This window comes from Melozone crissalis, unplaced genomic scaffold (assembly GCF_028551555.1).
Source record: "Melozone crissalis strain CALT ecotype California unplaced genomic scaffold, PUWL_Pcris_2 ptg000068l_1, whole genome shotgun sequence".
NCBI classification, from domain to species: Eukaryota; Metazoa; Chordata; class Aves; order Passeriformes; family Passerellidae; genus Melozone; species Melozone crissalis.
This window is the reverse complement of record NW_026535846.1, coordinates 7,103,421-7,120,384: the sequence shown is the minus strand read 5'-3', so window position 1 is coordinate 7,120,384 and position 16,964 is coordinate 7,103,421. Positions and strand designations below refer to the sequence as shown.

The window sequence follows — 16,964 nt, the reverse complement described above, 5'->3', positions numbered from 1 at the left end:
GGCCGGGCGGCGGCGGCGGCGGCGCGGGCCGAGCTCCGGCAGCGCCGCGGCCCCGGGGCCGCGCTTGGCGATGGCGTCACCGCGCCCCGCCCCGCCCGCCCCCGCGCCTTCCCGCCTCCGCGCCCATTGGTCGGGGCGGCCGTCACTCGCGGGATGGCGGCTCCGATTGGCTGTGAGGGCGTGAGGGGCGGGGCGTGTCCGCGTTGCTGTGGGGATGAGGGACGCGGCTGCGGGAGCGGAGTGAGGGACAGGGAGAGAGACCGGAGTAAGGGACGGGGGAGAGACCGCAGTGAGGGACAGGGGAGAGACCGGGGTGAGGGACTGAGGGACAGGGGAGAGAGAGAGCGGAGTGATGGACAGGCGACTGCGGAACAGGGGTGCGGGACAGGGGACACTAGGCTGGAATTGCGGGACAGGAACACATACCTGCCAATACCTGCCTCTCATTCAAAAGGCGACATTAAATCAGGAACTTTTTCCACTGCCTGCTTTCTTTGATCACTGCTTGACCTCTTTTTTTCCTGTTTAGAATAACAGCCTGTCATTCCAGAGGAATCCATCCATTTCAATGAGATAATTTCTAGAGAATTGGGTGGGTTTTAGTTTAATGTGCTGATGGAGTTACATTCCAATGGCAAAACATCAATAGAAAAATTAATTTCCTGTTGAGAACTCCTGACTTGTTGTAGTACAAGAAGTTTTAGTTCCTTACCAAAATTTCAGCTCAAATGCTATGTGGAAAGAACTGCTAGAGTTTAGACAATTATCTGGATATTACTGAAGGAAAATTATTTCTCTGATCAACAAATTCCAGGGTGCAACCAGTTCATATGGCTTAATGGCTGTTAGCTGTTGAAGTTTAGCATTCCATAAAGCCAGATAAGATAGCCTTTATCATTAAGTAGAAAGGAAACCATCTGGCTCTGGAAGCCAAGAAGTAAATTTTTATAACTTAGAAACCAGATAATAAAGGCACTTTTCAACAGAAGGAAGCAATGTCAAAGTTAACAGCACTGTCTGAGGATGGAGACCTATGAATGTGTTGGAAAGTTCAGTGAAAACACCTGTGCAGTACTTGTGGCTGCTGGAAAAATGAAAATTACATTTCTGTTCTAAACCCCTACATGCCAGATTTTTACCTTATGCTTCAGGATACCGACACAAATGGACGGTGGTGCCTAGAGAGAATTCTCCTAACACTCTTTCCTTGTCACTCCTGACTGTGCTGGTGTCTTCCCATGGAATCAGCTGTTCCCAGTGCTCTGTGCTGCACAGAAAGGTTAAATTGCATTTCTCTCTGTGCTCCTCTGGGATCACCCCATTTTCTCAGGTGCCCTTGGGTCAGAGATACCAGGCTCTGCAAGTGGAACCAGTGCTGAGGACTGTGCCCCATTGAGGTTAGAGGCACCAACAAGGTTAAGCTGACCTGCATTCCATATCAGAATCACTCCCGTGGAGAGAAAAATACAGGTTATTGCCATAGAGACTCATTTCTGGGGGAACAGAAGGTCCAGTGTATGGACATTGGAAGCAAGGACAGGTTACACAGGAAAATGAGGGAGATGCTGTTCAGCAGTTCATGTGGCCAGAGCTTGATCAGTGTTCAAGCTTGCCAGCACTGTGAAAGACAGCAAAAAGGACTTGTTAAAACATGCTAACAGCAAAAGGAGGCTCAGAGGTCACATCAGTCTGCACTTGAGGTCAGACACCTCACAATCAGGGACACGGACAAAGCAGAGAGGTTTAATACCTTCTTCCCCTCTGACATTAACATCAGATGAGCCCTGGAGCTGTGATTAAGGGCAGGATAAACTCCCAGCCCAAACTGGATGTGTTTGAGGCTTGCTGCTCCAGCTGGATGCACACAAATCTATGGGGCACGGTTCTTAACCCCATAAATCTGTGGGGTTCATCCCAGGGTGAAATGAAAATGCTTGGGCTGTCATCACAGCATCTCTCTCCATTATTTTTCAAGTCTTGGGAGCCTGGAGAGGTCCCTGTGCACTGGAAGCTGGCCGAAGTCCTGGTTTTCAAGATGAGCAAGAAGGAAGACCCTGGTATTTACAGTGCTGTCAGTCTCACTCCAGTGCCTGGTGAAAGAGAGTTATTTTCTGGGCATTATTGAAAATCACTTGAGAGACAACACAGTCTTTTGGCTTCCAGCAAGGAGCAGGTTTCTGGCTGAGAAAATTTCTCTGGATAAATCTCTCATTCTTTTCAAATTCGGGACAGGGGGAGGGTGAGAGCTGCGTTTATTTATAGATGTATGTGTGTTTGTGTTTCCACTTTCTCTCTCTCACGGTGCAGAGCTCGCTGCCCGTGTCCTGCAGAGGGAGGTGACCTGCTCCCACACGGTGGCACTGCTGGCCTGCCTGTGTCCCGCACGTGTCCCCTGCAAGGGTCCTCAGAATGGCCCTGTGGACGCTGGCATCTCACAGAACCCCAGCATCGCGGCCCTGTGCAGCTGGCTGGTGAATCACAGAGCGATCTGGGTCACCGTCTGCTCCTCCCTGCCGGATTTTGGGGAAGGGGAAAGGCTGGGTCACACCAGCACTGAACACAGGGTGTGGTGAGAACAGTCCTGCTCATCCTGCTCATCCCTGGCGGGCTCAGGGCACTCATGGGGCCAAACCCCTCCTGTTGCTCCTGCTTTCCCTGCCTCAGCTCCCCCCAGACCCCTCTTGTTTCTCCTCATTGCTGCCATGCTGAGCCACTTTTCCAACATAAGCTCCATCAATGCCTTTTCCCTCAAAGCCTGCTCAACTCTCGCAGCACCCCTATAACTCCTCTGTAGCCCCATATTTCCCTTCACAGGGAAAAGCAAGGCACAATTCTTCCCAAGAATATTTCTGGGATTCACATTCTCTGAACCTCAGAGGAAGAAAACACAATTCTTACCTTATTTGCTGCGCCTGTGTTGTGCCAAAGTAGAATGCAACATGGAGATTGTTTACCCACAGTGATGGAGTTTTGTTTCCTTGGCCTGTCAGGGCCAGGTGTGTGTGTGTGTGTGTGTGTGTGTGTGTGTGAGTTGGGACTGTTGGGTGACAGTCATAAGATTCTGGGCAGTGTGTGCAGGGTTGAGTGCTTGGCAGATTCAGTTTAGATGTATAGAATAATACAGTATAGTAAAGCAATTAATTAGCCTTTGATATCCATGGAGTCAGATGCATCATTCCCTTCCCTCATTGGGGCCATCACAGCACTGCAAGACTCCTCCATGCTCTTTTTCCCTCCTGTGCTTTCCTTTGTGCCCACATTCCTTTCCTCTTTGCTGCCTTTGAGGCCTGGCCAGAGCACAGACTGGCAGGTGGGGAGGCCTTTCCTTTCTTGCAGTCAGGCTTTGGATTCTTTCATAAGCAGCTCAGGCACCCAGGGCTGTGTCAGGTGCAGGGTCTGTCTGTGTTTCTGGACAGCGGCTGTGGCTTGCAGGACCAGCATGGCTCTGCTGTGGCCACACTGGACTCTCCTTGTGGCTGACACCCTGCCAGGCTCGGGCTGAGCTGGATTTTGGCCTTTCCACGCCGTGAGGGCATCCATCCGTCTGTCCAGCCCACGCAGCTGCTAAACTGGGTCCCGCCTGTGTTTTCCTCGGAGCGTGACAGTCTGTTTGTTAAATAATGTAGCGACACGAGGTTCCTTGAACTCAATTTATCTTCCTGGGTAGCCATGGGAACAGCCGGCGGTGCTGAGCCAGGCTTGCCTCAGATCTGCTGCGAGGAAGGCTCTGGTGAGCCCTGCTCCCTCCATCTCCAGCTGATGCTGTCCTGCCTGGCAGCTGCCCTCATTCAGCCTTGTCTTCTTAAACTCTTCTTACTCTTCTTCAGCCAGCAGCATGGCTGTGGCCACCAATTGTTGTGGTGTTGTGAGGGTCCCCAGGACAGGGTGAGAGAAGAAAATTGACTCCAAGTTCTCAGAAGGCTGATATATTATATTATATTATATTATATTATATTATATTATATTATATTATATTATATCATAAAACTATGCTACAGAAAGAGAAAGGAGACATCAGAAGGCTAGACAAGAATGAATAATAAAAACCTGTAACAGAGAGTCTGACACAGCTGGCTGTGATTTGCCATTAATTAAAAACAGTTCACATGCTGGGTAAACAATTCTCCAAATCACATTCCAGAGGAGCAATATACCAAATCACATTTAGTATAGACAAGAAAATGATATACTAAAACTATACTAAAGAAAGAGAAAGGAGACATCAGAAGGCTAGACAAGAATGAATAATAAAACTCATGACAGATGCAGAGAGTCCGACACATCTGGCTGTGATTGGCCATTAATGAAAAACAATTCACATGCTGGGTAAACAATTCTCCAAATCATATTCCAGAGGAGCAAAACATGGAGAAGCTGAGGCTTCTCATCTTGCCAGGAGCAGAAATCCTGGTGAAGGGATTTTTCATAAAATATCACAGTACACATGACTGTACTTTAAACTTGGAAATGTCGAGGATGATGGGGCGTTTGAGGAAGATGGGGGGTTTGGGAGCAGCCCGATGTGACAAAGGGGAGAGGTTGCACCCAAAAGATGCTCCAGCTCCCTGTGCTGCCTGCAGTATATGGTTCATGGGAAGAAAACAAGGCAAGTGCAAGTAGTTCAATATTGTTCAATCCTGAGGTGGTTTCCAGTGCTGAAGCATCTTGAAACCTGATTTCCTCCTTCATACCTTAAATGACTGGCTCCAGGGAGCTGAGGAGAGCCCACCCTTACAGTCACACATTCCCTGTCCCTCCTGAAGTGCATTCTTTCACCCAGGCCGTGGGTGTGGAGGAGAGGATGTGTGGGTGGCCAGCCAGCATCACTCCTTTGACTGAAACTCGTCATTTTACCTGGAAAGGCACGAGGCATGTGACAGAAACCAGTGCTTAGGTGATATCACCAAATGTGTGCTGCGTGCATTTCCTGAGAGTCAGAGTTGAGCAATGCAGTGATGTGGACAGAGATCTCCATATTGCATGGTGAGGGTTGTGCCATATCATTTCCTCCTGGAAAGGGCTGCATTTATAACTTACAACTTACCAGAAGGAACTTTCTCTATTGCTATTGCAGGCAGAAAGGACGTGTCTATACAGCTGTGGGGTTTTTTGCAGTCTGTAGGACCTGTGTCTGTCTCTGCTATTCCTGATCTCCTGCGTGGTTGAATCCTGTTTCGTTTCCAGGTCATCTTTTGAGATTTCAGAGCTGTTTCTGTGACCTCTCCTGACTTTTTCAGACTGTGTTGTTTACTGTGTTTCCAGGTCAGTGCTGCAGGTGGGAACACTTGAGATTGAAGGTATGCCCCTTGTCTCCCTCCATTCATGGTTTGAAAGTAGCATTTCTTACCTTCATTCATTGTTTGGTGTTTTGCTTCTGACATCCCTCCAGCCAGTCCTCAAACCACAGGCCTACACCCCAATCATATTCAATTTTCAGTAGAGCTGTTGAGGGGATTGAATCTGTACCAGGATATTGCAATGAGCTGAAGTTTAACTTTAGCAGTGTTTGGGATGCTTGCACCAGTTTTTATGGTTGCATGAAATACATTTTCAGAAGTACAAAACAGCCAATGATCTTGGGAGCATCCATGCTTCTGACCATTCTGGGAAGTTTTATCCCCAAAGCCAATCATGCTTTGAAGCATCAGCCCTGGGTGGGTGAAAAGACAGACCTTTATTTTCTTCTCCAAAGCTGCTTCTAAAGCAGGAAATGTCCACACCTCCCTCAGACTTGATCTCAATGTTCTTCACGGCACATATGCGTAATCTTAGCTGCTGCTGCTCCTCCTCTTTGCATCTTTTTTTATTCCCTCCCATTTAAGTAGCTCTGTGATCTGAACTTTATCCCTGACATACTTGACCTTGTTTTTCAGCAGATTATTCACAGACATCCCCAGAGTTTTTCATGGCGTGTGTCAAGCCCTTGGGCTAAAACCTGTCTCCTGGTTTATTCCTGCCTCCCAGGGAAAGGAGAGCATGGCTGAGTGATTGTCGTGGTTTAACCCCAGCTGGCAACTCAGCCCCACGCAGCCGCTCACTCCCTCCCCACTGGTGGGATGGTGGAGAGAATTGGGAGAGTAAAAGTGAGAAAATCTGTGGGTTGAGATAAAGACAGTTTAATAACTAAAGCAAAAGTCGTGTATGCAAGCAAAGCAAAACAGGGAATTCATCCCCTGCCTCCCGTGGCAGGCAGGTGCTCCAGGAAGGCAGGGCTCCATTGATTACTTGGGGAGACAAACCCAGAATGTTCCCCCTTCCTCCTTCTCCCCAGCTCTGTGTGCTGAGGGTGATGCCATCAGGTCTGGGGTGTCCCTGGGCTCAGCTGGGATCAGCTGTGCTGGCTGTGCCCCCCAGCTCCTCTCTGGTGAGGGTGAGGAGCAGGACAGGCCCTGGCTGTGTGCAAGCCCTGCTCAGGGAGAGCTCAAACACCCCTGGGTTATCTGCACAAAACCAAACCCAGCTGCTGTGAAGGAAATTCAGTCTGCCCAACCAGAACCAGCACGGTGATGTGCAGAAAACAGACACTGAGGAGTCAGTGAGAGGAAGGGGCTGTGCTGAGTGAGGAGGTGGTGAGCAAAGGGCAGCTTTGATGCAAGCATCCATCAGCAGAGAGCCGTGAGCCTGTGGAAGCGTTCAGCAGCCTGTGAACAGCTAGCAGGCTTCATATTCTCACCTCTCTGTGTCTGACATCAGCAGCAAGATAAAAATATATGCTCCTTACAGCAACACATGGGTCTTTTGGCATTTCTTGAGCTGATTTGTTTTCCCCAGTGTGAGGAAATAACACATGAAGTAGTTCTGTGATGGAGCGTTTCCTAAATGGATGTAGCTTGGCAAGCTGCAGCTATTAATTTTCCTTGGAAAAGCTGGTATCAGAGTAGCTGGGTTTGAAACTTGGCACTTCTGCATCTTTCAAAACTCTCTCGAGGATGCCTGTGCCAGGATTTGCTGCCAGAGTAGTTTGGGGGATTAAGTTGTGTAGTGGAGATAAACACATATTGGAGGTGAGGAGGTCACAAAGGCATCTGCAGAGATAAGGATGTTTGGTAAAGCTTCTCCTCCCAGTGCCCACTGTGCCAGCACCATGCTGTGCCCCATGAAGTCCTGTGGCTGCAGCCAGCAGCCCTGGCAAGGCTTGTGGGGACCCAGCCTGTCCTGCCCTTGGTCCCAGCGTGGCATGGGGGTGTGCAGGAGCAGGCAGGGGTGCAAGGAGCCAGGGAAGAGCAGTGGTGTGTTTCCCCTCAGCTCACTCTGCTGAAGGCACTGTGGCTCTCTTCATCCCATCACTGAGCTGGAGCTTTAGTCCTGCATTTCCTGGGCAGCCTCCCTCTGCTCTGCAAAGATCTTCCGTGGGAAAGGGCAGCTGCTCTCAGGGACAGCTGAGGGAAACTTGTCTCCTCACACAGGACTGGGCTGCCTTTGCACTGTGTTTGGCACTGCTTATTCCCTTTTATTCCCCATGAGGATTTTTCTCAGTGCTGAAGTTGGCTGGATTAGCTGCACCTGTGGCCTGTGAGGCAAAAGAGTTTCCAGCTGCAGAACCCCAAGGCAGAAATCAGCCCTTGGCACACTGATCACCCAGCACAGCAGAGAGATGGGGCTCCCTGAGCTTTGGGAATGAGGCCATAACCCCCAGCAAGACCCTTGTTTGTGAGCAGGCCCTGAGGTATCAGCTGCAAGCACAGGTCTGCCCAGGCAGGTGGAAATTTATTGTGTGCTAGCAGGGTCCTGGCAGCTCCCTGGGCTGGGCTATGGGGACTTTGCTCTGGGAGCCACTTCCAGGGGCTTGCCTTGCAACAGAGGGGTCCTTCCCCTTACCGAGGATATCCCTGGACCCAAAGCCTACTCTCCTTGCCTTGAAACAAGGAGCTAATTGTTTGTCTCCCTGATATCTCTCCCCTGCCTCCTCCCCAGCAGCACGGAGGTGGAGTGAGCCTTGCCCTGCCAGCAGCCAGGCCTGGGGCGAGATATCCTGCCAGTTCACCATCTGGAAACATTAAAATAAATGGTGTTTGGGAAGGGCAGGAGGCTGAGGAGGAGGTGCTCATTTGTGGGAGGATCAGAGGCTCCAATGATCAGTGAGATGTGTGCTTGGCTCCTGTGGCAGTGGGGAAGAACAGAGACAAAGAGCAGTGCCCTCATTCCTGTAAAAGTGTGCTGGAATTGTTCAAAGGGCATGTCAGCATCACAGTGGTGCATCCAGGGATAGCTGAGGTCAGCTCTTAGCTCTGTAATGCCTGCAGAGTCTCTGGGCTTTTCTATGCCCTGAAAAATACTGAAGGCTGAAATTGTGCCCACTGCCTCAAAAGGAAAGGGCTAAAAATTTGAGTAATGAAAATGCATCTGTTGGAGAAATCTTGGGAGCACCTGCCAGGCAGAACTGGTGCTGTGGGACTTTGCTCCAGTGACCTGAGAAACCTAGAGAGACAGCTTTTCTGAGAAAGCAAGTTCGAGGCAATCGTGCTGCTTGTGACGTGAGTCTTGTTCTGCTCTCAGACCTTTTTAGGAGGCTGGACATCCCAGAAATAGAGGGTGTTGTAAGTTCTGTGAAAAAGACACCTGACTTGGGGAAAGATTAGCTTGCCAGTGAGGGAAAAACTTCATTCAAAGCACACCCCGAAATCCTGAGTGGAGATAAAAGGCAGCCCCAAAGCTGACTGGTTTAACTGCTTATGGGGACATCTGTTCCTTCCAGACTCGTGGTGCTCAGCAGAGAGCCTGGAGGAGCTCAGCTGTGCCTGGGGTCTGAGCATCTTCTAGGCATGAACCTTTGTTAGCAGCTGCCAAAATGTTGGTGCCCTCAGGCATGGAGGTGCCAGGATGGCAGGGATTGCTTGGGGTGACTCTCTAGACTTGCCAAGGGGGTTGCAGCTCTATTTGTCCATGTAAAGGTGTTTGGGATCCTCTGCTCTTCCTCTCTTCTGTCCATCACAATTTATCTGCAATTCTCTAAACCAGTTCTCCAAAGCAGATTTTGACAGATTTTGGAGATGTTTTTCCCAGTACTTCTGTAAAATCTGTGGAAGACCTTATGTTTTACCACTATAAAAGTATGCCATGCTCCCAGAATTGGTGTGGGTTCTACTGCAAAGCCTTTTTTTGCTGCTACAGATTGCAGGTACATGAGGCTTGCTGAGATCACTAACCTGAAGCTCCTCCAGTAGAGATTAGACTCCAATTATTATGGAACAATCTGATTGTGATGTTAATGCAATGCCTGGAAGATCAAACATCCCTGTCCTCTCCACGGGTATCAGCTTTTCTGAGATAAACACCTTTTATAACCCTCCTGATTGATTTCTGAGCTGCTGTTCAAACAGGAAGGTGCTTTCTAGCAATCTCCAAAGGCCTCTGTCCCCTGCAGTGTCATGGGGTTCATTCTGCCCTCATATCTTTCCTCCAAGACTGAAGGATCCTTTAAGGTGCCTTTAAACAGGTCTCACCTGGGAGGCTGTGGACAGCCATGAGTTTGTGCACCAGTTTTTCCCCTGATAGGAGGTGTTTTCCAAAGAGGAGCTTGTTGCTCACCTCCAGTGCCAGGTGTCCCAGCAGGACCAGAAGAGCTGGGTACCAACAGCCTGTGCTTGCTGTGTGCCCTGACTCCATTCAGGGCCATCCCCACAGCCCCAGGAGGGCAGGCAGCCTCTGGAGGTGAAATTGAGTGCAACTGCCAGCTGAGCACCACAGATACCAGAGCTGAATCCATCAGGCTCTTTCCTGGGCTCAGGGGCATGGCTGGAGCAGGGAATGCCTCTCCCATTCTGTTGGAACTCAGTGCATCCCTCTGGGTGTCCAGAGTTGCTGGGACCCTGCCCGGGGGGCTCAGAGACCCTGGCACACAGTCCAGAGCACCTGGGGATTTGATTTTGACCCCTGGAGCAAGTTACCAGCTTTGTATGAGGACATGAAAGTCACAGAGGTTTGAATAGTGTAATAACAAAATGATCACAGGGTGAAAATGTAGATTTTAGGATTTTTGGTATGGGGGTTATGGGGACAAGATGGAGGAACTTGGGCATGTCTAGCTTTTCTCCTTCTTCTTTTTCTTGTTCTCCATTTTCTGCAGTGCTGTTGGCACTTTGGGATTGGTTTAGAGTAGAAGTGCACTGTCTAACATAGGTGATAGGTATTGGGAATTAAGTGTAAATATGTTATATGTAGTTTGTAGTATAAAAGGACAACACAGAGTGCCTGTGGCTGCCCTGCTGAGCAGATCTCAGCTGGGCAGAAAGAAAATTTTATAGATAAGAATTAATAAACAACCTCAAGACCGAAAAGTGAAGAGTCCAGACTCGTTCTTCAGTTGCATGGGCTGAAGCAAAGACATCCTGCACATCTCAGGGCAGCAATTAACAACAGCAACCCGAGACCATTCCTGCCAGTGTGTGACTTGAGCCCAGCCTGGCAGTCAGGATCTGGGGTGTCCAGAGCAGCCCCTTTTGGTTGTGTATCCTCTGCTGTTCCTGAGAGGCTGTGCAGAGCCATGGGCAATGTTCCATATCAGCCCTGGCCTGCTGAGGGGCCAGGAGGCTCTGGCACGGCGTGGGAGGCAGCTGGGTGTGTGCTGTGGCTGGGGAGAGGGTGGAGGAATGTGCTGGTCCTTTCCAAGTGCCTCAGCCATCAGGAACCTGGCCTGAACCTCCTTCCCCCTCCCTTCTCTCCTATCTGAGCAATTCCTGGGGGCTGTGGGCAGAGATGGGCCCTCCCAGAGAGCTTGCATGGATTGTTTGCTGCTGCTCCAGGTCAGCTGTGCCAGGCAGAGATGAGCAGCAGGTTGGGAATGCTAGAAGGAGCTCTGCTTGCCTGGAGGGCTCCAGGGAGGCAGGAGGTGTGTGATCCTGGTGGCTCTAGGGCAAACCTGTGCCCTTTTTCACCTGGGCATCCCTGCCCAGTGCTCTGCATGAGAAGAGGCTCTGCTTGCATCTGGGGCAGTGCTTGTGGGCAAGGGCTGGGTGCAGGGCCCTTGCAGATGGGCTGGGCTGTTCCCTCTTTGGAAGAAGAAGTTGTGACTTTCTGCACATTTCTCGTGACCAGCTGATGAGGTTGCAGTCCCTGATCCTGGGTTGGGGTGCACTGAGTGTTTATAGTGCCTCTATCACTTTTGAAGATAAGGGCACATTATTTTATTGCTCCTTCCATCGAGGCATCATCCAGAGGGGAGAGAGGGGAAGGACTCATTTCCTTATGGCAGGGGATTAGTCACTGCAGCCTGGCCCTCCAGAGAGGGCTGCAAGGCTCCCCACTCCACCACACCATCCTGTGAGGTGGGGGCTTGAGATGGAGAGAGCCCTTCCCCACCCAGCCCTCTGCCCAGCCCTGCTTCCCCATCTAGTCCTGAACTTGGCTGTGCCCTCCTGTGCCTTTCCTGCAGGAATCCTGGAGCACCCTCAGCTTTTGCCACTGAGCTGGTGAGGGGCAAAAGGACATCTGAGGGGCTGGCTCTGTGCTGGCTGGCAGGGCTCCATCCCTTCCCTCACACTGTCCATCAGCAGAGCTGCCCCTGGGGCAGTCTGGGCTCCTGTTCTCCCTGTCCCCGGGCTGGGCCACATCCAGGCTGCCCTCAAGAACCTGCTTTATCAATAATGAGAACATGGTTATTGCAGGATGCAGAGATAACCATTGCCACCACAGCTGTGCACCCAGTGTCCTCCCCTCCCTTTCCCCATCCTCCTTCCCAAGTGGAAAATCTGTGTCACCGTGCCTTGCCCTGTAGCCAGGTTTCACATCTTTGGGTGCATTCACACTGAAGGCCAGGAAAGCTGGAGGGGAGAAATGTTCCCTTCCCTGAACCCACCCAGTGCTTGATGCAGGGGCTCCCCTGTGGCAGGGCTGGTGGCCCAGGGGCCTGGGGAACTGGCCCCTGTTCAGTGTGATGGTGTTTCTGTGCCCCAGCTCTGAGCTCTGCCTGTGCCAGCCGCCTTTCTCCTTCTGGGGGAAACTTCCCTTCTGCTCCTTGAATTAAAGCATTAATAAGCCCAGCACCAATCAAGCTCTGAGCATTTCAAATGCCCCTTTGTTTAATTAGCACAGCCTCTGCCTGCAGACAGGGGTGGGAGGCGAGGGGCAAGGACTCAGTGCCCAGGAATTCCTCCTCTTTAAGGTGTGACGTTTTGTGCCAACTATTTGCTCTCCCACTCTCTCCACCAGCTGCCCAGAAAAAATAATAAATTAAAATTTATAGCCAAAGCACCCTCAGAACTTGCAGCATCTCCTGGGGGGCTGCACCAGCAGGTTGAGCCTCTTTCATGCCCCAGGGCAGGAATAAATAACTCAGCTGGTCCAGGGTTGATGCTGTGCTTTGTCCCTTGGCCACGGAAATGGGGTCACTGGCCTTTGCCTGGAGATCCACCTTGGTCCTTTCAGCGAGTGTCACCCCAGGGTGGGTCCCTGTGTAGCTCCTTGCCCTCTGAGGAGGGGAGAAAGCGTGGCCCAACGTTATCAGGAGCGTGCTAACCCCACAGCAAACACGGTTTCACTGGTGCAAGGGTGATGCTGGTGACGTTCGAGTGTGCAACATGGTCCCCTCCTCTCCATGGCCTAATCTAAATTGCTTTATGAGGGGTCAGCAGGTAGACCAAGGCCTGCTGCTCCCTGGGGTGGTCTCTGGGTGGCCCTGAGCTGTGGCACAGCAGGGCAGGGGTTCTCTCACTGGGTTAGTGGTACAGCACATGGATTCAAATGTTCTTGCTCCCTGGTGGGCTGTGGGGCTGGGCTGCCTGCACCTCCTCTCCTGCCATGGCCTGGCATGTGCCAGCACCCCCCAGTGCCACCAGCAGCCTGTGTGGATGTTCCTGTGCAGGGCTGCAGCCACACAGCCTGTCCCTCCACACCATTGCCTTCTGCCTGCCCATCCCTTGCAGCTTTCCAATGTCTCACTGGTGGCATTTTCTCCCAAAACAGACCCTTCAAGGACCTCGGGGCTCAGGACCTGCCTGTGAGGCCTCTCTGCAGCTGAGCTGGGCTGCTCAGACTCCACCATAGCCAGGAGCTGCCCCTGGTTCTTGGGAACATGTTTGCCCAGGGTGCCAGTGCTCACTAGGGTGGGGATGTGGGAATGCCAGGGCTGCCCAGCACCTGGGGACTGGGGTGTGCCACACACAGGGGCAATGAATCCCCCTGTGGGCACCCCAGCCTCATCACACCTGCACTCCCAGAAGCAAGAAGGGCTGGGGGAACAGAGGGAAGGTGTTATTATCCCGCAGGGAGCTCTGCATGTCCCTGCTGGCACCTTGGCAGTAGTGGTGCATGGCAACGTCCCAGCGTGGTGCCCAGGGACAAACTGTGCCAGGGAGTGGCCCTCCTCCCCCTCAGCAGGGCTCCCACCTGCCGGGGCTCCCGGGTGACAAAGCCATCAACCGTGGGGTGGGGGAGGCAGCCAGAGCAAGGGCCAGGGGCACCTTTCACATCCTGCCCCCCTCCACAGCCCCTCGGTGCCGGAGAAAAGCTCGGATACAGTGTGGCTAGAAAGACGTATTTATTGCTACATCGGTTTGCAACCAGCACTCACCCCCCACCCCCGGCAGCACCTGCAGACCCACGCACATGCCCTTGACCCTGCTGCGGTGCCTCCATGGCCAGCGGGCCGCCCCCTGCGGCCACAAGCCCGCTCCCCTTTGCAGGCAGGGTCATCGGGGCTGCGGGCTGGGGTCCCGCCGCGCCAGGAGCTGCACGGAGTAAGGAACAGGAGCCGGGTTCAGAGTCCTTCAACAGTGTAAGCCACCGGCTGGGACCTCCGAGCAGTCACAGGCTCTCAGAATGCCGGGGAGAGAGCGGGGCCAACCCCCCCAAGCACCCGGCGATGCCCGTGCCCTCTGCTCTTACCGCGCTCCCTCGGTGCCAGCCCGGCTGCCCTGGGAGCCGGGAGAGGTGCCAGCCTGGTTCCCCCTGCAGCCACTACACGTATCCTGTCAGGTTGTAGGAATTGACTTCACTCTTGGTCTTGTGCACCTGGCTGACGGAGGGCTGGGGGCTCTTGCTCGCCAGCAGCTGGGGCTGGTAGGCGCTGGAGTAGGCGGTGGTGGTGTCCCGGGCAGGGCAGGACGTGCAGAGGATGCAGCCGCCGACGAGGGAGAGGAGGGAGGAGATGATGCCGAGGTAAAGAGCCTCGCCGAGCTCGAACTTCATGCTGTCGGGAATGACGGGGTTGCGGAAATCCCGCAGCACCACGTGGATGTTCCACACCAGCGGGATGAAGCACAGCAGCCCCCCGAGCACGAAGACAGCGCCGCCCGCCACCGCCACGCGGTCCTTGCCCGGCGAGCCCTGGCTGAACACGGTGCACCTCATGCCGAACACGGAGAGCAGGCAGGCCAGCGAGGACACGGCGCAGGAGCTCACCATGAGCGCCTGGGCCGCCTGGATGTCGGCGGGCAGGTTGAGCAGGGAGCTGTAGATGTCGCACTGGGTGATGCCCGTGCTGTACGTGGCGCACTCCATCCACAGCCCCTTGGTGAAGCTGATGGCTGTCACGATGCTGGAGCCGATGTAGGAGCTGGTTTTCCAGCTGGGCAGCAGCGTGGCGGTCAGCGTGCCGATGTAGCCCAGGAAGGCCACGGTGTAGCCCAGCAGCTGGAGCCCCATGGACACCATGGTGGCGGCTGGCTGTCACCTCTGTCGCTGGCCGAGGCTCGCAGCTTGTCGCCCAGGTCCCTGCCGTGTGCTCACGTTCCCATGGCCCTGCGAGAGGCTCCGCTCGCAGCGCTGCAGCTCCACCCCGCTGCCGGGGGTGCCGGTTTTGTGCGGGGTGGGAGCCCGGGGAGTTACCTGCGGGAGCGGAAAGCAATCCCTCCCGATTAACGATTGACCCGAGCCCGTGCAGGAGCGCCAGGCGCCCTTTCACCCCCGCTATCTCCCCTGGCAGGCTCCAGAGGCAGAGCCGCGCTGCCCAGGACGGACGCCAAAGCCCTCCCCTGCACTGACGCCGCGGGCAGGGATGGAGAGGCAGCTGCTGCTGGGGGGAAAGTGCCCACTGCCTTCCTCGAGCAGTCTTCCCTGTCTGCTGTGATGCCTCGAGCTAAGGAAGCCAAAAAAGCCATGGCTGCACCACCCTATTTGGGACCTGCTGGAAGTGACTGCAGGTGGTGAAGGCAAAGCTCCCCCAGCTGAGGAAAGGGGATGGCACCTTGTCCCCGTCTGCATGGGGCTCCCCCGAGGCATCTGCAGCCACCCACGACCCACTCCGAGCTGCTGAGGCTCCTTTGGCACAAAGGGACACGGCCACCTGAGATTGAACCATGGATATCAGCATTTCTGAGCTGCTGAGGACAAGGATGGAGAGGGATGCATGTGACAGTGACACCTGCATCCCCAGGAGAGCCTGGAGGCCCACAGAGGGCAGAATTACATCAGGGCTGGCATCTCCTTTGGGATGCTTCCTGGAAGCATGCCAGCCAAGCGGGGTGACCTGTCCTGTGGAGGGGTGAGCAGTTCGGGGTGCAGCTCCTCTGGGATTTTGTGCTGGTGCCACCTCCCGCCCACAGCTCTGTACACAGGCAGGGGAGGTTGGCCGAGGTGGTGGAGAGGTTGGTTTGTTTTCCCTCTGCTTTGTTTAAAAATTCCTCCTCCTGTGGTGCCTTGCGAAACCGGGCTGAGCCCGGCACCGCGGCCAGTGGCCTCCCTCCCCCGGGAATGCTCCTGGCTGAGCGTGCTGCCACCACCCGGGGCCTGCCCTGCTCCCGCCCCCCCCGCTGCCACCTCAAATGCTTGGCACCAAAGCTTGCCAGCTTTCTGTCTGCTCTCCTGTGCTCTCACCAAGACCTCCCACACCTAGAAAAGAAAAACCTGGGTGCTCAGGGTGCTCTGGGTGCCGGCAGAAGGCGAGGGAAGGGGCTCTGAGGTACTTACGGAGGTGGCTGGAGGTGCAGGGTGGGACCCGGGGTGGCTGCAGCCGGGGGTCACCCAGGACTGGCGGCGGCTGCACGGGGCAGGGTGAGCAGCCAGGGCCCCAGCCCAGGGGATCAGGGGCTGCAGTTGTTCAGCTCCAGCTTTGCACAATCCACCTGCAAATCTCCTGGATCAGAGGCTTATTGCAGATCAGAATTAAACCCTTTGGGTGTCGGGAAGGATTGGGGAGTTGGGATGCCCAACGTTTTGCTGGTTGTCTATGAATTATTGGGGTAGATTCACCTAATGGGTTCAGCTTTGAGGCTTGCTGTCATCCTTCTGGACAGCCTTAGTGGCTGGCAGGTGACTGTGCCACCATCCATGTGTCCCCTCTGGGCTGTGCTGCCTGTTTTGGGGTTCAAGGGGCAGTGAAACACCAGCAGGTTGAGCTCCCCACTCCTCAGAGCCAGCCTGAACTTTTGGTTTACTCTTCCTGGCCCTGCTTGTCCTCCACGGGGTTTGTTGTTGTAAGACTGCTGGCCCAAATGAGGAGCAAATGGGGAAGGTAATGAGAGCCGTGCTGGCCCCGTGCCCCCTCCTGCTCACCGGCTGCCACAGATGGACAGGGGCAGGCAGGGCCTCTGGTGACAAATTGTGCTCAGAGCTGAGCAGGGTCTGGCCGGCGTTTGGACAGCAGTGTTTGGATGCTGATAGCAGAGCTACAGCAGGGACCATTTGCTATTTTCTTTCCTTGTCCCAAACTGAAACTCTCCCAGGAGCTGGAGGTGACCTGTTTGCCAGTGGCATTTTCTTTGAGTGCTTGGCAGGAGCAGTGGGCAGCGACGGGATGAGTGGCCCTGCTGGAACCAGGGGCTGCATCAGCCTTGCACCCTCACATTGAGGAGCTTTTCTGTCCCTCCTGGTGTGGTCCACATCTCAAAAACTCAGAGGAGACGGCAGGGAACACTGGCAAGTACCTGCTCTGCCATCTGTGGAAATGGGATTGGGCAGCTCCCTGGGGTGATGGGCCATGGGTGCCTGAGCAAGCCCATTGACCTGACAGTGCCTGGGGTTGATCCCTGCCACATGTCCTCCCTCCCTGTCTGCCCTTGAGCCTCTCTGGAGCCATCAGGTGCCTCCTG

At 53.9% G+C, this 16,964-nt stretch overlaps 1 protein-coding gene across 1 annotated transcript; it reads right to left on the bottom strand.

The window, feature by feature from the left end:
* Window positions 1-13,649: 13,649 nt before the first annotated feature.
* CLDN2 (claudin 2) lies at window positions 13,650-15,926 on the bottom strand. The gene is made up of 2 exons (XM_054289384.1): window positions 15,844-15,926; window positions 13,650-14,763 (listed from the first exon to the last, which is right to left on the bottom strand). Exon 2 carries the CDS (start codon window positions 14,587-14,589, stop codon window positions 13,894-13,896), a length of 696 nt encoding a protein of 231 aa, XP_054145359.1. The 5' UTR covers window positions 14,590-14,763; window positions 15,844-15,926; the 3' UTR covers window positions 13,650-13,893.
* Between the last annotated feature and the right edge of the window lie 1,038 nt (window positions 15,927-16,964).

What these genes read in the sequence shown, in the direction of transcription:
- CLDN2 (XM_054289384.1), bottom strand. Translation starts at nt 14,589, where the DNA reads ATGGTGTCCATGGGGCTCCAGCTGCTGGGCTACACCGTGGCCTTCCTG.